The 24,390-nt window shown below is 44.6% G+C and overlaps 1 protein-coding gene across 1 annotated transcript in view; it reads left to right on the top strand.

The window, feature by feature from the left end:
• The window catches only part of MTHFD2L (methylenetetrahydrofolate dehydrogenase (NADP+ dependent) 2 like), a 69,779-nt gene that overhangs the window by 23,935 nt on the left and 21,454 nt on the right, over positions 1 to 24,390 (top strand). The window contains exons 4-6 of the mRNA XM_066574084.1: positions 7,788 to 7,940; positions 11,162 to 11,269; positions 22,878 to 22,970. Coding sequence (XP_066430181.1) covers positions 7,788 to 7,940; positions 11,162 to 11,269; positions 22,878 to 22,970 — 354 coding nt within the window. The remainder of the gene's footprint in view (positions 1 to 7,787; positions 7,941 to 11,161; positions 11,270 to 22,877; positions 22,971 to 24,390) is intronic.

Raw genomic sequence — 24,390 nt, 5'->3', positions numbered from 1 at the left:
TCAGCAGTATAATATATAGCAACCAATCACAGAACAGCTTTCATGTTACCTCAGCAGTATAAGAAATAGCAACCAATCACAGCACAGCTTTCATTTTACCTCAGCGGTATAATATATAGCATCCAATCACAGCGCAGCTTTTATTTTACCTCAGCATTCTCAATATCCAGCAATTGTCTTGCGAAACGTTCAGCTGATGCATCATTTTGTAGTTGAACATGCATCCCGTTGCTCGTAATGCCTTTTGCTTTTGTGCTTGAGATGGAAATCAAACGATCTTTGTCTGGGGGGCATAGCTGTCGACGACGCTCGTACGCGCGGCACCTATCGTAGGATAGATGTACTATGCCAGGAGTGTACTCAACAACTTCCCAAAGTTTCATGGCAATTGGTACAATTTTAGAACTATTAAATGTTAAATGTTCTGTTTATATCAAGTGTCCTTAATTAGTTCTTCATTGCCCTGAGATAGGTCTCTTGTAGTGTCATGCACTCACGGCCAGAAGATCTCAGGAGGGAGAAATGGCCCTTGCGGTGTTTCTGCGTCGTTGTTCTTTAGGCGTTGCCGTTTCTTTTGGTCTAGTAGAGCGATCTGGGGTGTCGGCCTGCCAGTGTTCATTTGTGCCCGTTGTTGTTGGTGAGTATCTCCCCCGCTTGTCCGGTGGTTCTCTCGGGGATAGCAAAGCCAGCTCCTGTTCTGCTTTCCCGGGGTCGTGAAACCCATTAGCTTTTCCTATTTAGGACATAATCAATGCTCGTGCCAAATTTCAAGTTTTAATGACATGGGGGAAGTCAGAGAATTAGATTCCGTACATAAAATGTGGCCGCTAATTCTTTTGCCCTTAGAATTGAATAATCGAGTTGGGACCTATTAACTTTTCCTACTTATGACATAATCAATGCTCGTGCCAAATTTCAAGTTTCTATGACATTGGGAAGTGAGAGAATTAGATTCCGTAGTAAAATTTGGACACTAATTCTTTTGCGCTTAGAATTGAATAATCGAGTTGGGACCCATTAGCTTTTCCTATTTAAGACATAATCAATGCTCGTGCCACATTTCACGTTTCTATGACACCGGAAAGTGAGAAAATTACATTCCGGACGTAAAACTTAGACGCTAATTCTTTTGCGCATAGAATTGAATAATCGAGTTGGGACCCATTAGCTTTTCCTATTTATGACATAATCAATGCTCGTGCCAAATTTCTCATTTCCCCCAGTCGTCTCCACGACAGCACCAATTGAGATTGCCTCCTCCTGATAGGACAGGAACATACTGAGAGGTTAAAAGCTCCCCCCCTTCCCCACTTTCCTCAGTGTCTTCCTGTCCTGCCAGGAGGCAGGATCTCTGAGAGGAGCTGGTGGAGAAGCCAGCCGGAAGCCTACTCACGGGCGGATCGGAGGGCAGTGGGTCAGCCTGTCCTCCCTTCCCAGCCAGACGACTCCCGGGACGCCACATGGGGTGGTAACCCCCGGGCCAGGTTCCTCCCGCGGCGGCCCATGGGGGGTACAAAGCGGGAGCCTCAGTCCCCCTCGTCCTCCCTGCACGTCATCGCGTCTGCATCAGGAGCGGAGGGGGCGGGGCTTAGCGCAGGAGCGCGAAAATTAAAAAAAAAAAAAAGGAACCTGGGAGAAGCCAGAACAAACCAGCACTACAGGTCGCAGGGTGTCTGCAGCATCGGTATAGTAATGAGTGCTCCAGTCCCAGAGACAGCTGAAACCTCAGCCTCAGCGGCCGTAAGTAGCCAGTGCGGCAAAAAATACAAAATGCAAAATCCAATGTATTGTATATGGAAAAATTGCATATTTACCCGCAAAAAATACGATGCAAACATCCAGTGTATTGTGTATGGAAAAATTGCATATTTACACGCAAAAATGCTTTATTTGTCAGGGGGTTAAAAAAAGACATCCCCCCCAGAACAAAACTCAGAAAATGCGTGGAATGCGGGATAAAACTGCCAGCTATGTACCAGGGGCCTCTATGCAAGGCATACGTAGCTAGGCTAGTTAAAGAGGAATCAGGAGGACGTTAGGAAGCTGGTGAAAGAAGAGGTAGATCAGCCCTAACGTCACACCTGGCGCCACCAGCGAAACGCCATAAAAGGGCGTATGCTCCTGACGAGCCTTCCGACTCCGTATCGGGTCGGAGCAAGAGGAACAGGCGACGAGGAGTCCTCAGATTAGGAGGACTACAAAAAATACTTATTCCATCAGGACGATTTAAGGGAATTAAGTCAGTCAGGGCGTACCCTACAAGATGAGATATTTGGGGGACTAGGGGAGAGGCGCAAGCATACCTTCCCTGTCCACAAGAATATCACCAAAATAATCCAGAAAGAGTGGAGGAAATCAGACGCAAGCTCCTTCTCCACTAGAGGGGTAAAAAGAAGGTACCCATTCGAGGAGGAAGTTTGCGCAAGCTGGGAGGAGGTACCTAAGGTAGACGTCCCAGTGGCCAAAGTAGCCAGGAAAACGACCCTGCCCTTTGAGGACGCCGCACAGTTAAAAGATCCCATGGATCGCAAAGCTGAGGGCCTTCTTAAGAAATCAGGGGAGGCAGTGGCAAACATACTTAGGCCAGGGATCGCAGCCACTTGTGTGGTGCGAACCCTGGGGGTATGGCTAGAACAGCTATAGCTACACCTAACCAATAAGATGCCGAGGGAACAGATCCTAAATTCCCTTCCGATCCGGCGTATGGCAACAAATTTCCTAAGCGGACACCGCGGCCGAAACTGTCAAACTCTCAGCGACAGCTACAGCCCGGTCTAACTCAGCCAGAAGAGAGTTATGGCTGAAATCGTGGTCAGGCGACCTAGCCTCAAAAAATAAGCTATGCGCCCTCCCGTTCTACGGCCAGTTTTGTTCGGACCGGACCTTGACAAGATTCTAGAGAAGGCGGCCGACAAAAAGAAGGGATTCCCGGAAGAAAAGCCACAGAGAGGGAAGACCTTCTTCCGGGCCCCAAGGCAACAGCCAGAGGCCTACCGAGGCAAGGGCAAGACAGGCCACTGGAGTTACCCCAAGGGGGGCAGAGGAAGGAACATCCTCTTTAACCCCCACCAGGGGGAGCCAAAGCAGAGACCCTGACGCCATCCCCGTAGGGGCAAGGCTGGGGGGCTTTGTGGATCAAGGGGCTGCAATTTCCGAAGGCCCATGAATCCCAAAGATCTTACAGCAGGGATACCGGATAGAACTAGTGTCCCTCCCCAGAAGAAAATTCATTATCACGGGAGGCTCCAAACAACAGTTACACCTACTAAGGCAAAGCGTTGGGGACCTGCAACAACTAAATGCAATATCCCCCGTACCGCAAAACGAGGAAACCCAGGGCCATTATTCCAGGCTCTTCCTAGTAAGGAAACCCTGCGGGAAACAGCGGATGATAGTGAACCTGAAACCTCTGAACACCCGCATCAGATACAGAAAATTCAAGATGGAGTCCATCTCCTCAACGATAAAGTTGATTCCCAAAGGAGCCTACATGGCATCCACCGATTTAAAGGATGCTTACTTCCACGTACCGATCCACGAGGGGTCCCGGAAATACCTAAGGTTCGCAGTGGATATGGGCAAAGGAATAGAGCACCACCAATTCTGATGCCTGCCCTTCGGGATCTCCTCAGCACCCAGAATCTTCACCAAAATTATGGCAGAGGTAGCCGCCTACCTGAGGAAGAGTCGGTCCTAATAATACCCTACCTGGACGATATTTTAATAATAGCAGAGTCCAGAGAACTCCTAACGGAACACCTGAGGATAGTGCTAGAACTTCTCCAATCCTTAGGATGGATCATAAACTGGGAAAAATCCAGCCTAGATCCCGACAAACAGAAAACGTTTCTGGGTATAACGCTCGACTCAGAATCGCAATGCTCCTGCCTACCCGAGGAGAAAATGCAAAAAATCCGACGGCTAGTCAAAACCTTTTTACGGAGACGATTATGCACAGTTTGGTAAGCCATGTCTCTCCTGGGAAGCTTGATGTCGTGCATTCCAGGAGTGGCATGGGCCCAGGCTCACACCAGAGCCCTGCAAGCCTCAGTCCTATCCACGTGGGACAAAAGGCAGTCCTCCCTAGGGACAAGAATGTACATCCCAAGCATGGTGAAAACATCCCCGCGTTGGTGGACATCCCCAGAGAATCTGCGGAGAGGGGTTCATTGGCTACAAAACCCAGCCACTCACATCACAACGGATGCAAGCGCCTGGGGATGGGGAGCGCATGTGGGGAACCAGTTCTTTCAGGGCCCATGGCCTCAAAGGACAAAAGAACAGTCCTCAAATTACAGGGAACTACAGGCCGTATGGCAGGTCCTACAGCAGTTGGGGAACTCGCTACGGGACCAGCATATAAAGATATTGTCAGACAATATCACCACGGTCGCCCATATACGACACCAAGGGGGCACAAGATCTCCCGCTCTGCAAAATATCGCACAGAAAATTTTCCACTGGGCAGAGGGCCGGATCCTCTCGATCACGGCAACCCATTTGAAGGGGACGCTAAACTAAAAAGCGGGCTTTCTCAGCAGGAGGCAAATAGACCCAGGAGAACGGTCTCTCTCCCTGAAAGCATTCAGAATCCTGATCAACCAGTGGGGGACCCCACAATTGCACCTGTTCGCAACCAGGGAAAATGCCAAAGTAAGCAATTTCTTCTCCCTCCGGCCAGGAGATCGTCCGACAGCAGTAGACGCCCTAGGCCAAGACTGGGGAGAGGGGCTGGTGTACGCCTTTCCTCCTATACCATTGATCCCCAGAGTCTTACAACATTTCAGAACCCAGGTATGCACACTAATCCTGGTGACCCCCTTCTGGCCCGCAGCGGCCACTGAGCCATCCGCGCCTAGACAAGCTCCACTTAACAGCATGGCTCTTGAGGAATCCTCACTAAAAGAGAAGGGATTCTCAGAGAGAGTAGTAGAAACGTTAATGTCCAGCAGAAAAAAGACTACCCACCTTATCTACCAGAAAGTTTGGAGAAAGGTTTTCCTCATGGAGACAGGGAAGGGATCGCGGGGATTCTATCCCGGATATCCCTCTAATCTTAGAGTTCCTGCAGGAGGGCCTAGAGATGGGCCTCTCTCCAAGCACCCTGAAGGTCCAGGTCGCAGCCCTTTGCGCCATATGTGACACAAAGTTCGCAGACAACAGATGGGTCAACAGGTTCCTAGCAGCAGCAACTAGATTACGGCCTAGACCCATAAATCTTTTTCCAGACTGGAACCTTAATTGGGCCCTAAGGGCCATGATAGCGGTACCATTCGAGCCGATCAAAGCACTACCCATAAAAATGCTTACTATCAAGACCATTTTCTTAGTAGCCATCACCTCCGCAAAACGGGTTAGCGAGCTGCAGGCCTTGTCCATTCGCCACCCATTCCTGAAAACCTCGGACACCAAATTAGTATTTAAAACGGACCCTGCCTTCATGCCAAAAGTAGTATCACATTGTCATAGGTCCCAAGACATAATAATCCCCTCATTTTTTTAGTAAACCTAAAAACGAGGAAGAAAAAAACCCTAAGCTGCCTGGACGTCAGGAGAGCAGTCCTAGGCTACATAGAGGCGACAAGCCACTGGAGGCGGGACGACAACTTGTTCATCCAGTTCAGTGGCCCAAATAAAGGGAGCAAAGCAGCAAAAAGCTCCATAGCCAGGTGGATCCGCCTGGCCATCATAGAGTCTTATAAAGCCCTCGGGAAGGAAATCCCTTTAGCTCTTAAAGCCCATTCTACAAGGGCAGTAGCATCCTCATGGGCCGAACATAGCTCAGCTTCGGTCGAGCAGATATGCAAAGCCGCAGTCTGGAAGAAACCCCACACGTTTGTTAAACACTATAGGGTAAAAGTGCAGCAGGACGAGGACATGGCCTTCGGCCGCGAAGTCCTCTCGGCAGCAATCCCACCCTAGGGAAACTTTAGTTGGTACGTCTCAATTGGTGCTGTCGTGGAGACGACTGGGGGAAAAAATGGATTATACCTACCTGATAATCAGGTTTCCAGTAGTCTCCACGACAGCACCCGTACCTTCCCCCCCCCCTAAATTGATAGAAAAGAAACTATGTAATATAATATAAAAAAACATATATATAATATAACTTTATTCTAAAAAACAAAAAAACCAAAAAATCCCGGTTAAGGGAAAAAATTTAAGTTGAGCTCCTACCCCGGCAATTCGTTAGAATCCACTGAGGAAAGTGGGGAAGGGGGGGAGCTTTTAACCTCTCAGTATGTTCCTGTCCTATCAGGAGGAGGCAATCTCAATTGGTGCTGTCGTGGAGACTACTGGAAACCTGATTATCAGGTAGGTATAATCCATTTTTTCTATGACACCGGAAAGTGAGAAAAATACATTCCGTACGTAAAATTTGGACGCTAATTCTTTTGCGCATAGAATTGAATAATCAAGTTGGGACCCATTAGCTTTTCCTATTTATGACATAATCAATGCTCGTGTCAAATTTCAGGTTTCTATGACACCGGAAAGTGAGAAAATTACATTCCGTACGTAAAATTTGGACGCCAATTCTTTTGCGCATAGAATTGAATAATCGAGTTGGGACCCATTAGCTTTTCCTATTTATGACATAATCAATGCTCGTGGCAAATTTCACATTTCTATGACACCAGAAAGTGAGAAAAAAACATTCCGTTCGTTAAATTTCGACGCTAATTCTTTTGCACTAGAATTGAATAATTGAGTTGGGACCCATTAGCTTTTCTTATTTATGACATAATCAATGCTCGTGCCAAATTTCACGTTTCTATGACACCGGAAAGTGAGAAAATTACATTCCGTACGAAAAATTTCGACGCTACTTCTTTTGCGCATAGAATTGAATAATCAAGTTGGGACCCATTAGCTTTTCCTATTTATGACATAATCAATGCTCGTGCCGAATTTCACGTTTCTATGACACCGGAAAGTAAGAAAAAAAAACTTCCGTACGTAAAATTTGGACGCTAATTCTTTTGTGCATAGAATTGAATAATCGAGTTGGGACCCATTAACTTTTCCTATTTATGACATAATCCATGCTCGTGCCAAATTTCAAGTTTCTATGACATTGGAAAGTGAGAGAATTAGATTCCGTACGTAAAATTTCGACTCTGAAAAATCGAGTTGGGACCCTTTAACTTTTCCTATTTATAACATAATCAATGCTCGTGCCAAATTACATCAGGAAGTGAGAGAATTAGATTCCGTACATAAAATTTGGACGCAAATTCTTTTGCGCTTAGAATTGAATAATCGAGTTGGGACCCATTAGCTTTTCCTATTTAAGACATAATCAATGCTTGTGCCAAATTTCGAGTTTCTATGACATTGGAAAGTGAGAGAATTAGATTCCGTATGTAAAATTTGGACGCTAATTCTTTTGCGCTTAGAATTGAATAATCGAGTTGGACCCATTAACTTTTCCTATTTATGACATGATCAATGCTTGTGCCAAATTTCACGTTTCTACGACACCGGGAAGTGAGAGAATAAGTGGCAATGATGGAAATCGAACGATCTACGTGGGGCGTAACTGTCGACAATTCTCGCACACGCGCCATTTATCATAGGATAGATGTACTAGGCCAGTAATCTTCCCAGGAGTGTACTCAACAACTAATACAACTAAATTTGCAATTTTGCCCCATACCCCAAAATTGCAACTTTTATAAACCAGAAAGCTGGCATACAGGGCATAATAGATATGCGCAAATGTCTTTTTATACTATATTTCTCTGCAAGATATGTGTTCAAAAATAAAATCCTTCTCATTTTAGAGCATATCAATGAAAGAGATATATGTAATGCTGTCGCTCCAGAAAAAGATGTGGATGGTTTTCACATAGTAAATGTTGGAAGACTCTGCCTGGATCAATCGTCTATTATTCCTGCCACTGCTGCCGCTGTATGGGAAATCATTAAGAGAACAGGTATATCGACAATTACATCTATGGATGAACATTGAGTATGCTGAAGGTCTGCTTGTCTCTGCAAGTCAGATGGTTGGTTCACTTCTAAGGGCGCATTCAGACGACCGTATATCGGCTGGGTTTTCACGCCCAGCCGATATATGGTGTCCCTCTCTGCAGGGGGAGGAGGCTGGAATAGTCGGGAGCAGTGGTCTGAGCTCCTGCCCCCTCTCCACCCCCCTGCACTATTTTCAATGAGGAGAGGTGGGATGGGGCGGAGCTAATTCCTGGAACTTATCCCTGCCCCCATCCCGCCTCCTCTCATTGCAAATAGTGCAGAGGGGCGGAGAGGGGGCGGCAGCTCAGACCACTGCTCCCGACTCTTCCAGCCTCCTCCCCCTGCAGAGAGGGACGCCGTATATCGGCTGGGCGTGAAAACCCGGCCGATATAGGGTTGTATGAATGCGCCCTAAAGAACATTTTAATTCCTATATGCCTCTACACTTACTAGGCTGCTCTCGCATTGGTGTTAGGGTCAGCTCAGGCTTTCTGTTTTTCTGCTCCGTTTTTGGAGGATAAAAATTGAAATGAACCAGAAAAAAACTGATCCTTTTTCTCCCCCATTGATTTCAATTGGGTTTCAAAAAACAGAAGGTAAACGTAAAGTCTTCCATTTGCTTCCATTCAATTTTTTTGGATGGCAAAATAATGCTGCAGACTGCGCTATTTTTTGTCCAAAAAACCGGAAATCTGACGGAATGGAGGTGAATGGAAGCCTTTCTGTTCTTTTGAAACCCCATTGCAATCAATGTGGAAAAAACAGATCAGCTGTTTGCCATTTAATTTCAGTTTCTCTGAGCCAAAAACGGAGCAGAGATGGAAACCCTGAACTGACCCTAACACAGGTGTGACAGCAGCCTTAGGGCGCCCACCCACTGGCGTTTGCGTTTTCCGCGGGAAAAAAACGCAGCGTTTTCGACGCGTTTTTCGCGGTGTTTTCGCGGCTTTTCCATTAATTTCCATTGACTTTCATGGGTGCATTAGGAGAAAAATAAGGACACATATGCAACTGACAGTTCCTATGTTAAAAACGCAAACGCAACGCAAAAAAAACGCCAGTGGACAGGAACACATGTTATCTCTATGCTGTGCAGAAAAAACGCAAAACGCAAAACGCAGGTAAAAAAACGCCAGTGGGTGCTTGCCCTTATTGTGCAGTATAAATATACTGACCACTGCAAGAGCTATTCTGTTGATCATGACCAGTTGTTGCAATTCCATGCTGTTGTTTGTATTACTATTTGACTACATTACTAAGGCCACTCTCACACATAACGTCCCGCAAAGTGCCGCAATTCCGATCTCAGCACTTTTCCACAAATTTACCGCTGTTTTTGAACGCAGGTTACTGTGTCTGACAGTGGTTTTTAATGCATCCCATCATTGTGATGGGTGATAAGGTGCGTTAAAAGCGCAAAAAACGTGGCAAAATAGAGAAGACAATGCTCAAAAATTGCTGCGTTGGAAAATTCAGTGTTCGAGTACACGTCTGCGAGGCCCCATTGAAATCAATGGGAGTGTTATACCACGATTATGTAGCAATTTCACATCTGCACTGGAACATCCGGTTGAAGGTTCTGTCGCAGATCTGGCACAGAAGACCAGAAGAAAATGCGGTGCTTGCAGGACTTTTCTGCCAGCAAAAAGCTGGGCAGCTGAATGGAAACCGTATAGACCTCATTATAGTCAATGGCACCCGTTCAATGCTGTTCAATTACATCATAAGACAAACCTGTTCAGCCAGGGGATTCCCCTTTCCTGCCCCCCAAACGGAGATGTGAAACCACCATAATCTTGTTAAAGTCCTGGAGCACAACTGTTCACACCCATCCAGGCTATCTTGTTCCATTGATGGGTCTTTTTTCATATTTTGAAGTCTTAGGCTTCGGCTACCACTGGGTGGAGCTTCTAAAAGACGAAAAATAAAGACAATGGCCCACATTTACTAAGCAGTTAACAGTTTGTGATCAACTGTTACAAAAAATATTGCAAATGATAATGTGTAACAAATTTGTGTAAAAAGCTTATCAAGTTTTGTCAAATGAATTGAACAGAGCATGAAAATGGCAGAAAATTATGGTACAGCTCTAGACCTGATGATAGCAGGCTTAGATTTGGCTTTCTGACTGATGGACATTGTCAAATTCATCAAATTTGTTGTGAGATATGTGCTCTTCTTTAGGGTATATTTACACCAGTGAAGTTCAGTTTTTGCAAATTTTCAGCATGATTTTTTTTATTTACTTTGACTATAACCAATTAAATTAAGCCCATTTCAATATTCATATTAAAATGAATATATTCGATTTCCCCCTGATTTCAGACCATTTTTTTGGTCGGAAAATCTGAAGGAGAAAATTGTTTGTGTGAGTGCACCCTAACTTTGCTAATACAATAAAAAACAAATTTAGTCAGCACTTCCTACAAATGTGTGCAAGTGCACATACGCCATGGCTACAACAATACAGTACAAGCAGACACAAGAGGCAGCAACAAACATCTAAAATTTTATTTAAAACTATATAACTGTTTTGTTTACTGCACAAATGTGAGGCTCTTAGTGCTCATTTTGATAAAAGTGTGGGAGCTCATCTGCCAGGAAAGGCGACATCTTATAAATGGAATACTACTCTGAAAGGCTCACCTCTCTTTGGACCAATGCCTCCAAATACATTCAAGGAAAGCGGGATTCGGCAATATACTCTAATGCACACATGGCAAATGCAAGGCCCACGGGCTGAATCCTGTCCACCGCTTCATTTTATGTGTCCCATCGGCCGTGTATCAAACTAACAGGAATACTACTCACCCCGCCTGCAGCTGGGGTCTTACAGCCACGCAGAGTCTGCTACTGCTGACCCCCCCACATCTGAGAGCGCCGTCCTGTACGCAGCGCAGATGCCAAGAGGAGAGGTCAGCAGTCACAGACTCAGCAGCGGCCCTGCCGGACCGCACCTACAGGATGCTGCCCAGGTAATGCGGATATCAAGTTCCAGATAGCATCCTGTGAGCAGATACGGCTCTTGTTGTGTTGTTCTAAATGCAACTGGGATTTTTCAGGGCATTTTCATTTTATATGATTTGGAGCGATAAAAAATAGGTTATAAAGGTGGACATGGTGTTATCTTTCCATTACTTGCACGAGTACAATTCCATAAAAGTGAAAACATATGTCTTTTTAGGGATACCAACTTTTGGTAAAAATGTGGTCGTTGCCGGAAGATCAAAGAATGTAGGAATGCCTATTTCAATGCTACTGCACACAGATGGAAGACATGAGAGACCAGGGGGTAAGACTTTCACTGAACTCATGAACTACATAGCACAAGTACTGTCAATGCTAAGGGGTAATTCCCAACACAGTGTGCCACATGAAGAGAGCCTGAATCACAATGTATACGTATATATTTTTGTGTGTGAAATGGTAATACACTCCAGTAGATGAATCTTTACTGCCAGCTTAGACTATGCAGTTGCAGGAAAACGTAAAACCCTTTGAAATTACCTGGCTTTCAGCATTGGTTACGAATTAAGTGGACTGGTTGTGTTTGTCTATAATTTTGAGTCAGGGCTCATTCATATAGGCATAAAACGTACTGAATAGAAACCCATTGATTTCAATGGGTTCATTCATATGTGCGTGTTTTTCAGTTGCATTAAAAAATACGCAGTATGTCCTATTTTTATTGATATTACGCACCTAAATAAGTCAGAAAAGTGCATTAAATATGCATTAAGTACGCATGAAAGCGGGCACTTTTGCATATTTTTTTGCGCGCATAAATTGCTGTGTATTTACACATGCACATAAGTGGTTGAAGGGCCGAAATCCACAAAGGAATAGGCGATTTTAAGCCCGTAAGTACACTGAAGATTCATGGACCAAAATATGCTTACAGCTGTGTGCATGAGGCCTTAGGGGAACAACTATTGTCCAAACCATGTAATTGATGGTTGTTCCATGTAAACACGACTACCAATAGTCACTAGTCATTCCATTTTAGCTCCCTTAAAAATAGTCCTTAGTTGATAAATTACCGCCAAGGTAAACAGGCAATCGTTTATCTTTCAACAACTAGCAAATGAACTTTGCCGGGAGGTGTGCGCTTTATCAGCTGTAAACATGAAGAACAATCGCTCTGTGTAAAAGCACAGTAATCGTTCATACACTAAGAGCTCGCTGTAATGACTACCATACTTCCAGCAATTATTCAAACAATATTTGCCCCATGTAAGCACACCCTTAGTAAACAATCTAACTAAAGAACGCACAGTCGCATCTTTCAAGTTTATTTTATTGAGCACATAGGGTAAACATCAAGAATACAGGAAGAAAAAGTAAGTAAACCCCTTGATTTAAAGGGGTATTCTAAAGACTGTGCACAATCTTCATAATTTCCCTAATGTTTCGACTTCTTGCATTATTCCACATTTCCATTTAAATCATTAAACTGAACATTTTTGCCAACCTGCGCCACCGCTGCATTCCAGCGAGCTTCAGATTTCCACATCGAAAACTTATCTTAGACAAACTCTTTAAGGTCAGGACTCTGACTTGGCCATACCAAAACATAAATCATCATCTTTAAAAAAAAAATAAAAAAAAAATGTATTTGACCTAGTCTGCTATCACACCTGCATTAGGGTCAGTTCAGGGTTTCCATCTCTTTGCTCCGTTTTTGAAGGAAACTGATATAAAATCGAAAAGAACTGATCTATTTTTACCCCATTGATTGCAATGGGGTCTCAAAAAAGTGGAAAGCAAATGGAAAGGCTTCTGCTTGCTTTTATTCCGTGAGGTGTTCGATTTCAAAAAAGTTTTGAGCAACGGAAAAGCAACGCTCCAGATTGCGATTTTTTTTTCCCCGTCCAAAAAAACAGAAACCCAACATAATGGAAGCAAATTGAAGCCTTTCTGTTTGCTTTCTGTTTTTTCTTTTTTTTAACCCCACTGAGATCGAAGGGGCGGACAGGATCTGTTTTTCTTTCAGTTTTATTTCAGCTTCTTTCCGTCAAAACAGAGCAGAGAGAGACGTTAACCCAAAAATGACCCTCGCAGGTGGGAAAGCAGCCTTATTGTTCCCTAAATTATCACAAGTGCCTAGGTCTAGAGACAGTAAAGCATGACGCTCCTTCCACCATGCTTCACAGTTGGGATGAGGTGTTGATGTGCACTGATCATTTCCCTCAAACTAGGATTGATGTACGCTATCTTTTCTCCTTAGGGAGAGCTCCTAGACCAGTGGTGGCGAACCTATGGCACGAGTGCCAGAGGCGGCACGCAGAGCCCTCCCTGCTGGCACGCGTGACCATCGGCCGCTCACCACATTAGTGAATGCCTGCAGGGGCCGCGGCTCCCCTACAGGCATTGACCCAGCGCTGCTATCTGCGCTGATCCCGGCGCACACTGTGACGTCAGTGTGCAGCCGGGATCCTCCTCCCCGTCCCCCGACATCTCCTACTTGGTTCCGTAAGAGCAGGAGGAGGAGGCATCCGACAGTGTGCACCAGCGATCAGGCAGAAAAGGAGTGGTGCTTTCGCGAGGAGAAGGGGTAAGTATGTGGGACTGGGGGCTAGGGGTTGGCATTACTACTGCTGGTGGACCCCTGGGGGGGCATTATTACTGCTGGGGGGAAGGGGGGTCATTATGACTGCTGAGGGAACCGCTGAGGGGGAGGGGGGCATTATTATTGCTGGGGGACCCCTGGGAGGGCATTATTACTGTTGGTGGCCTGCTGCGGGACTGCTGAGGGGGGGCATTATGACTGCTGGGGGACCGCTGGGGGGTATTATCACTGCTGGGGGAACCGCTGGGGAGGGGGGGCAATATTACTGCTGGGGCGAACCGCTGGGGGGGCATTATTGCTGCTGGGGGACCGTTGGGGGGGCATTATTACTGCTAGGGGGCCGCTGGGGGATGTCACTATTATTACTGCTGGGGGCTGTCACTATTATTACTGCTGGGGGGCCACTGGGGGACACCCAGCGGACCCCCACTATTATTACTGCTAGGGGGACGCAGTGGGATGTCACTATTATTGCTGGGGGGGGTTTACATGCGGCAGAAATGGGCAGGGCTGTTTCAAAATAGACAGCGTGCAGATTTTGACTGCTTTTTGGATGCAGAAATGCTGCAGAATTTTTTACAGAAATTTCCGCTGGGGACATTCTGCAGTATTTCCGCATCCAAAAAGCAGTTAAAATCATGGCTTGTGCTCTTCCTAAGGAGAAAATATAGCGTTTCTGACCTCCGTCCCAGACCTCTCACTAGCAAAGCCAGACTTCTACTGATGTAGGGCAAATACCCTGAAACAGCTGTCTGAGCATAGAGTCTGGCTTTGCCTTTAATTCCCAGTCATTGTTACAAGGCTTGTATAAAGGGTGAGACTTAAATGAATGCTGCATTCCAATAGGAGGCACTATGGAGGTATTATTCCATCTCCCTTATTAATTGACTAGCTGATATACCTGGCTTCGCCCGAGTTAATTTGGTACTGGTGTTTATCTGGTGTTCACACGGAAAATCTTATGAGGTCGTGGTTACTTTAGAGATACCGAAAAAACATATGTTCACCATTTTGCATAGTTCTCTGCGTTACCCAGGAAACACCACGTGGAGGCAACCATGCGACGTTTCCTTTATATCATCAGGAAGTAAGAGAATTAGATTCCATACGTAAAATTTGGACACTAATTCTTTTGCACTTAGAATTGAATAATCGAGTTGGGACCCATTAACTTTTCCTATTTTTGACATAATCAATGCCCATGCCAAATTTCAAGTTTCTATGACATCGGGAAGTGAGAGAATTAGATTTCGTACGTAAAATTTGGACGCTAATTCGTTTGCGCATAGAATTGAATAATCGAGTTGGGATCCATTAGCTTTTCCTATTTATGACATAATCAATGCTCGTGCCAAATTTCACGTTTCTATGACACCGGAAAGTGAGAAAATTACATTCCGTACGTAAAATTTGGACGCTAATTCTTTTGCGCATAGAATTGAATAATCGAGTTGGGACCCGTTAGCTTTTCCTATTTATGACATAATCAATGCTCGTGCCAAATTTCACGTTTCTATGACACCGGAAAGTGAGAAATTTGCATTCCGTACGTAAAATTTGGACGCTAATTCTTTTGCGCATAAAATTGAATAATCGAGTTGGGACCCATTAGCTTTTCCTATTTATGACATAATCAATGCTTGTGCCAAATTTCACGTTTCTATGACACCGGAAAGTAAGAAAATTACATTCCGTGCGTAAAATTTGGACGCTAATTCTTTTGCACATAGAATTGAATAATCGAGTTGGGACCCATTAGCTTTTCCTATTTATGACATAATCAATGCTCCTGCCAAATTTCGAGTTTCTATGACACCGGGAAGTGAGAGAATTAGATTCCGTACGTAAAATTTGGACGCCAATTCTTTTGCGCATAGAATTGAATAATCGAGTCGGGACCTATTAACTTTTCCTATTTATGACATATTCAATGCCCGTGCCAAATTTTAAGCTTCTATGACATTGGGAAGTGAGAGATTTAGATTATGTACGTTAAATTTCGACGCTAATTCTTTTGCACTAGAATTGAATAATTGAGTTGGGACCCAATTATGTTTCCTATTTTGGAGATAATCTATGCTTGCGCCAAAATTCATGTTTCTACGACATCGGGAAGTTGGAGAACTTTTGGCGAGTCAGTCAGTCAGTGAGGGCTTTCAGCTTTATATATATAGATGTACACACAAGTCTTTATGCAAATAAAGGAGATGGAATAAATCCTCCACAGTGCCACCTATTGAAAGGCAGCATTCCTTCAAGTCAAAGTCAGACTTTTTATACAAGTCTGACTTTGACTTGAAGGAATGCTGCCTTTCAATAGGTGGCACTGTGGAGGATTTATTCCATCTCCCTTATTTGCATATTACCCAGAGGAGCGTGCTTGGCCATTTGAGTCTCCTCACTTAGTTTATAGTATATAGTTGCTCTCCCTAAGGAGAAAAGATTGTTTCTGACCCACAAGTCTTTAGAAATGCTTTTGTATCTTTATTTCTCTTTAGACTGTGTCTTCTGATGTTTTCTGAAAGTTCTTTGTATCAAGGAATACTTAACATTATCCAGTCTTTTTTCAGGAGAAGAAATTTGAAACTAACCAGGCTATGTTCACTAGAGATGAGCGAGCACCAAAATGCTCGGGTGCTCGTTACTCGAGTCGAACTTTCAGTGATGCTCGAGAGTTCGTTTCGAGTAACGAACCCCATTGAAGTCAATGGGCGACTCGAGCATTTTTGTATATGACTGGTGCTCCGCTAAGGTTTTCATTTGTGAAAATCTTAGCAAATCACCAAAGTCATGTAAAAAACACAGAAATGGATAGGGCAGGTGAGGAGCAACATGCAGGGCTGCATTTCGGGCTCCGAGGTCTCACTCTTAAGCCACAATAGTGGCAAGAGTGAGACCCCCCCCCCCACTGTCAGCATAACGATTCTCTGAATGACAGCTGAGAGCTGCCCCTGATTGGTCCCTGCGCTGAGCCAATCAGAGGCAGCACTCACCCATTCATGAATTCATGAATGGGTGTGAGTGAGAGCTGCCTCTGATTGGTGAGGCTGTGACCAATCAGAGGCAGCTCATTCAGCGGGCGGGGATTTTAAATCCCCGGCTGCTGAATACTACTCACAGCAGTTCAGGAGAACTGCCGGCCAGACGCGGCTGAACTTCGGCTGCAGCGGAAAGGTGAGTATACATTTTTTTTTTATTTTTACACATTTTAGGATGATTTTCAGGTAAGGGCTTATATTTTTAAGCCCTTCCTGAAAATTCATCCCGCGCTCGCCGGCAGCCCATTGCTTTCAATGGAGCCGGCTGTATTACCGGCTCCATTGAATTCAATGGTCAGTGCTCGTTTAATCGAGACGAGTACCGCGTGGTGCTCGTCTCGAGTAACGAGCATCTCGGGCACCCTAATACTCGAACGTGCATCAAGCTCAGACGAGTATGCTCGCTCATCTCTAATGTTCACCTTTATTTAATGTATAAAGCCCCCGTAAGGCCCACACTTCCCAAACAATACAATTGTTTGTGTGTTAGTCGTTTAGTTAGATCGTGTCTGTCTATAATTGTGACTTAGATTAAATTCAGACCACATTTTTTAATGCAAGAGAAATGCACCTAGGAAAGCTGTAGAGAACAACCATCCACAGATGTAATGAATTGCTAGCATACATCTCTCTGTTAGTACTCATGATCCTATATATATATTCCTTGAATTATAAAATGTGATGTGCCCTGGTATTAAACTTGGGAAGTACATAGCTGGCATTGAATTACCATTGATAGTTTTTGCATAAGAAAGACCAAAACAGGTGGGCTTAAAACAGGAAATTACATACATACCGTATATACCGGCGTATAAGACGACTTTTGAACCCCGAAAAATCTGCTCTGCAGTCGGGGGTCGTCTTATGCGCCGGTAATACAAAAAAAAAAAAAGTGTAAAAAAAAAAAATTTTATTACTCACCTCCCACGGCGTTCTGTCGCGCTCCGGCAGGATGTCGCTCGCTCTGGCAGGCTGTCGCTCGCTCCTCGTCCCCGCCGCAGCATAGCTTTCTGAATGCGGGGCTTGAAATCCCCGCTTCCAGAAAGCTAATACACACGCCGGCAGCCATGACAGCATTGAATGGCTGTGATTGGCTAAAGCACACGTGGCTTCAGCCAATCACACTATTCAATGACATCATTGAATGGCTGTGATTGGCTGAAGGCGCACGTGTTAGCAATCACACCCATTCAATGATGTCATTGAATAGTGTGATTGGCTGAAGCCACGTGTGCTTTAGCCAATCACAGCCATTCAATGATGTCATGGCTGCCGGCGTGTGTATTAGCTTTCTGGAAGCGGGGATTTCAAGCCCCACATTCAGAAAGCTATGCTGCGGCGGGGACGAGGAGCGAGCGACAGCCTGCCGGAGCGAGCGACATGCTGCCGGAGCGCGACAGAACGCCGTGGGAGGTGAGTAATAAATTTTTTTTTTTTTCTCCACTGAATACCGGCGTATAAGGTGACAGTTGGGGGGTCGTCTTATACGCCCCGTCGCCTTATACGCCGGTATATACGGTAGTTAGTTTACTATAATGTACTTTTCACAAAGAAATTATTATTATTGTCGTTTTAGTGTAAATATAACTTGTCATTTCAGGAATTATTGCACAAACTTCGTAGATATTGCATCATATGTTTAAATATTGAGCGTGAGCTTGCTTGTATCATGAACAAATGTTGTTCTGCCAAGAATATACTAAACTGCAAAGAGACTTGAATTCCAAGCTCTGAGTCATGATTCACCCTGTAAGTTTTGAAATTTGCAAGGAGGGATAGTTGTGCTGTTACGACCTCTCTACATGGAGTTTTCATATTCATAGCATGATTAAAGGGGTTGTCATGAAAAATATTGTTTATAATTAAAAGGGTTGTACAAGATTAAATATTTTTTTTTTTACAATCGAGTCCCAAGTGCTCATGTAAAGATAATAATGAGCTCATAGAGTGCACTCTCCCACTCCCAGCATGTTCCCTGTCGACAACTCTGGGTCTCCTCACTGACGTTATATTTACAGTCTGCCTGAGCCATCTCATAAAGAGGCTGCTGCAGCCAATGACAGAGCTCAGTGACCACCTTGGAACATTTACCATGTCTGGGCACAGAATAACAACAGCAGGTGGCGCTATTATAACATTAATCCTGGAACATCTGAGGATAGAAACGTTTTTTGAAGAAGTGTAAATACAAAAATGTTCTTATTTATGAGCTGAATTTAACTTAAAATAATCTATGTGGGACAGCCCCTTTAACACCAGATATTTTCACTCATAGACCTTATTCTCATGAGGGTATTAGTTACATATTTGGAATGTGTTGGTTAAGTTCATAATTCTATACGCGGTCTGGAGTACTAAATATAGGGTGTTTCATTCAAACCTACCACATTTTCAGTTTGCAGAGCATAAAGTATGACTGGTAGGAAAATGAAAATGAATCTACAGGAAATGTAAGAACAACTCATAATTTATTCTGATGCATACTAATAAACCTGACATGTGCCCCATTGGTAGCAAGAACAATATCCAGCCTGTACTCAGTTTCTTGCCACATTCTCTGCAATGTGTGTTCTGCTACAGTAACAATCATATCATGGATGCTGGCTTGCAAATCTGGGAGATCATTCATTGTAGTTGCGAACATATGGTCCTTCATCATTCACCGAGTCCCATCCAGTGACCTGGAAAAATGTTATTGAAGGAACGGCAAACATCCATACTCCAAATGTAGGGGGAGCCCCATCTTGCTGGAAGATGTCAGGTTGCAGATCAGCTACTTGGGTATACTGCAGGGGTGTCAAATTCCTTTTCACTGCGAGCCACATCAGCATTATGGTTCCCGTCAAAGGGACAATTGTAATTGTAAGACTGTATTTTAAAGGATATATTAAAAAGGTTGGGGAAGAGGAGAACAGACGGACCAGGGCAAGGTTCTAGTTCAGAAAAATTAGGGCACAAGTCCTTCAACACAGACACTTGACTCTAAACTGCCAGGTAGTCAGACAGAAGAAAAAATTATGGGAGTTACAACCTGTTGAAAGGTTCTCAAAATATTCCTAAGGCCTCCCTCACACAGGGCGTTTGCAAAACGCTGCTTTTTCAGCTGCCTTTTCAGCTGTGTTTTCAGCCCAGCTGAAAACGCTGCCCATTCATTTCAATGGGAGACTCAGCGGAAAATGCCCAATAATAGAACATGCAGCGCTTTCAAAACGCAGTGCTTTTCAAAGCAGCGTTTTCAGCCCTGTGTGAGCAGCCCCATTGTAATGAATGGGAGCCGTGTACAGCGTTTAGAACAGGGCTGAAAACGCTGCTGAAAATGCTGCTGAAAGCCCCCTGTGTGAGGGAGGCCTAAGGCCTCATGTCCACGGGAAAAATGTGATTTAAAATCCGCAGCGTGATCCGCGCCCCATAAGGATGCATTGGACACCCGCAGGTAATTAAATACTTGTGGATGTCATTTTCCTTTGAGGCACAGATTGCGTCTGCGGGAAAACACCCGCGGCATGCTCCATTTTTAGTGCGGGTCTCCCGCAGGCTTCTATTGAAGCCTACGGAGGCCGTCCGGATCCGCGAAACACTCGTACCTGAATTTCTGCTCTCCGGCGTGGTAGCGCGGGAGAGCAGGAGTTTAAAAAAAAATTGGGTGCCCGGCGCATGTGCGCGGCACGCTGCCGGGCCGAAGAAAAAAGATCCGGCCGCGACGGAGGGAAGATCCGCAGCGTCCGGACAGGTAAGTTTAATCTTCTTTTTAGCCTCATGTCCCCGGGAAAGGAGGGACCCACTGCGAGATTCTGCAAGGAGAATCCGCGGCGGGCCTGATTTTCCCCGTGGACATGAGGCCTTAGGGAATTCCTTACTCACTGGGCTTAGCAGCAGTATAAAACATTGTTCTCTTTGATCCGTGCAGCAGGCTCAGCGGGGGAAGCAGATAGGGAAATGCACACCAAAGGCTCCATGGGCTGTAGTAAGCGGCACAGTGCTCAGTCCGCATGCACCTAACATTGCAGTGTAGATGGTGACCGCGATCCTAGTACCCAGCAGAAGATCGCAAATGAGTCCAGAGTGCGCCAGAGACTCTTCCTGGCACAGCTCAGTACCCTCCGATCTAGAAGAGGCTCTTCTGCATTTGGACCTCCCAGGCTACATAAAATGACTTCTTGGGCCAGATTCGACCCGCAGGCCTTAAGTTTGACATGCGGCATACAGGAACTATTCCAACATGTCAAGTTGTCTGGGGCAAACCACTATATGTTCACAAAAACAAAACTAATTAATAACCCTGTCATTCATTGCATAACACCAAACATTCAATGTTGGGCTATATCAGACATGTTCTTTGTAGACATGGGGATTTTCGGTTTCCCATTTCTGAACATTATACCTATTGACATATTCCGACAGATAAAATGTGGCCTTGTCTTAGAACAAGATGTTTCCAATAAAGTGACTGTCATATTGATACAATTAAGCACTTTAGTAAGAAATTCCTGTCTACGCGGATCGTCATCTAGCTTCAACTGTTGGACAATTTGCACTCAATACATACAAAGCTACCTATGCAGAACTCAATGCACTGTCAGTGACGGTATGCTGATTTGTTTTCATGCTTGGCAAATTGATTTCCCTGGACTTCTCTGATACCCCCGCTTGAATTTCTTCTACTTTCTCATTGGAAAAACTTCAATGAGCTCCTCCAGACTGTTCTTGAACACTTGTAGTGACAAGAAACGTCTGGAATGACATATTGATTATTCTTCCATCAGGTGAATCTCCTCTGTAAACTCATCAGAAATTTCTTTGCATTAAAAATGATTGACTTTGTTTTGGCATACCACACTACTGTTGGTGCGCGCTGTTTTAGAGTTGCCATTTTCCTTCATGCAAACGTGATGCTGTGCAGGGAGCGAGAACTTTAAAATGAGACAAAATTTATCAGGCAAAAGGTCTCATTTATCAAAACTATCTAGCAGTAAATCTGTCTTTGTTACTCATAGCAACCAATCACAGCACAGCGTTTCTCTAATACTGCTCTAGTAAACTGAAAGCTGAGCTGTGATTGGTTGCTATTGGCAAAGACAGTTTTACTATTAGGGCGCCTACCCACTTGCGATTTTTTTTCCTTTGCGTTTTTTCTGAAGAGCAATTAGGATAGAATGTGTTCTTGTCCATTTGCGTTTTTTTTTTTCGGTCCGTTGCAATTTTTAACATAGGAACTGTCAGTTGCATATGTGTCCTTATTTTTCTCTTAATGCACCCATGAATGTCAATGGAAATTAACGGAAAAGGCGCGAAAAAGCCGCGAAAAAGGCCGTGAAAACGCGCGGAAAACGCGCGGAAAACGCTGAGTTTTTCACGCACGAAAATCACAAACGCAAGTGGGTAGGCGCCCTTAGAATGCAAAGAAGAAAAGAAGATGGTGAAACAACTTCTACTAGGAATCTGATCCAAATGGTAGAGAAGAGATTTTTGAAGAAAACCACAAGGGGCTGCTAGTGAAAATGTCGCCACCGTATGTAACGTGGCATGATAAGTTGAATCACAGGAAACTAAAAACAATAGGCCACAGGCACAACCCTTAGAACAGAAGGCTCATTAAGACGAGAGAATTAACCCAATTCTTCATTATTAATTTGCAGCCAGTATGATGCTTTTCAGGGACACAGCCCCTTCCTCAGAAATGACTGGATAAAGTATTGTCTGTGATCAGGTGTCATGTACTTTTGCAGCTGCTGAGTCGCACAAGACAGAGGCACAAGGTGCTCCTCATCACCGGGACACACAGTAACGGGCAACACAGAAGCTGTACACCGCACATATGGTCTCCCGGTCTGCTGCTGCACATTGAACTTCTTCCATATGGCCAGCGAAGAGCTAGTTGCACAAGAAGAAGTTCAATGATGTGCAGGAGCAGACTAGGGGACCATGTAGGGAAAGTGCGTCAGCAACGCGGTGTACAGTGACCGCTCATGCGTCGCCTGCCCTTGTGTGTTCCGGTGATGAGGAGCACCCTGTGCCTCTGTCTTCTCTAACTCAGCAGGAAAAGGAGGTACAACTGCATCCTCTGTATCCCCTATAGTTAAGCCCCTGTTCAGGATACTAAAACCATCGATGTTGATATCTCTGATGTGTAATATATTGATGTAACACCTCAGAAATATTGGGGGTCATGAATAGCAAGTTTCATATAACTAACATTACATTCGTGCCCTCTTTTGTCAGAGATCTTCTGCAGTGTTTAATGATGGAAACTGCTTGGAAGTTGTTGAATCTTTTGACATCTTTTTTCCTTTAAGGTGATGCAACAGTGACGATTACACACAGATACACCCCAAGAGAGCTGCTAAAGGTCCACACCCAGATAGCAGATATAATTATTGTGGCAGCGGGTACGTATCTCCATTCTCTTTTCTTAAATACACTCTTTAAATAATATTCAAGGAGTATTCCAGTTAGTGGACAAAATTTCAAGGTTTCACCCATCCTCTGAATTAAACTGATAGATTGGTGGGGGTCCAACCACTGGGATCCCGAAAAGGGAGAACCTGTGTCCCTTCTTATTCACAATGCAGTATCTCTTCTCTCCATGTCCCTAACGTAGCAGTGAATGGGCTGCTGGTCACACATGCACAGTTCCATTCATTTTAAAGGGGCAAGCGCTACGCTCGGCTATATTCGGCCGCTCCATTCATTTCAACAGAACTGACGGTAACAGCCAAGTGCTTTATTTTCGACTATCTCTATCTGCACCATTAAAATGAGTAGAGAGCTTGCATGACTGGCAGTCCCTTTGCTGCTATGTTAGGGAAAATGGATCTGCATTGTGAATTAGGGGGGAGGGGGGGGGTCACAGGTCCCCCGTTTTTGGGATTGCTGTAGGTCCCAACGAATAGACACCCACGAACTATCAGTTTTCACCCATCCAGTAAATAGGTTAAAACTTGTAATTTTGTCCACTAACCAGAATACCGCTTTCAGTTATACTCCACACATTAAGGCTGCCTTCATATGAGCGCCAAAATTGCATGAGATTTGTGCTTTGCGAGATGCACAAATATGAACCTCATTGTTTCGAATGGGGACATACACATGAGCGATGTTTTCCTGCTTGGTACTGCAATGCTATTCGAGAAACAAACATGTTCTACCTTGCTGAAAATTCTCACTGGGGCCAAAGGCAGCATTGCGCCATGTGCTAGGTACACGCGATGTGAGGTCTTCCATTGAAAACAATGGGAGAAACTCTGTGATTCTCCGCCACAGCTGTGACAGCTATGGCATTTTGACATGAAAACGCCTCCCATCCACAGGGATTTCACATTGATGGCAAGCATGGTAGGGGGTGGGATTCACGGCTCCATATCGCGCTCGCCCGTGTGAAGTTAGCCTAATATTTGGTTGATTAAAAAATATACAAGCTCATAATGCTTCCATTTTTAAAATCTGTTTCTACATCAGAACTACAATATAGATCATAGCGTCAGATGGTTTTGCAACATATAACCAGGGTCAGCTTTGAGACTTGAGGTAGTAATAAATGTCACAGATTGTCAGGCCGTGTGACTTGGAGAAGTTTAATTCCATTTCATATAAAAAAGACTATTTAACCCCTGAACACTCCATGGAGTACAGTTACATCATGGAGGTTCAGGATTTGTATGGATGGGGATCGAGGGTTGATCTCGCTCCATACAATGCAGGTTGCGGCTGTTTCTTACAGCTGACACTCACCTGCAACAGCCTGCCAGATCGTGGTATGATGTAATACAATGGTATAACATCATAGTGCAGAAACTGATCAAACCATCA

Source organism: Eleutherodactylus coqui, chromosome 7, assembly GCF_035609145.1.
Source record: "Eleutherodactylus coqui strain aEleCoq1 chromosome 7, aEleCoq1.hap1, whole genome shotgun sequence".
Lineage (NCBI taxonomy): Eukaryota > Metazoa > Chordata > Amphibia > Anura > Eleutherodactylidae > Eleutherodactylus > Eleutherodactylus coqui.
The sequence above is the reverse complement of the archived record's forward strand: the minus strand, read 5'-3'. Positions and strand labels throughout refer to the sequence as shown.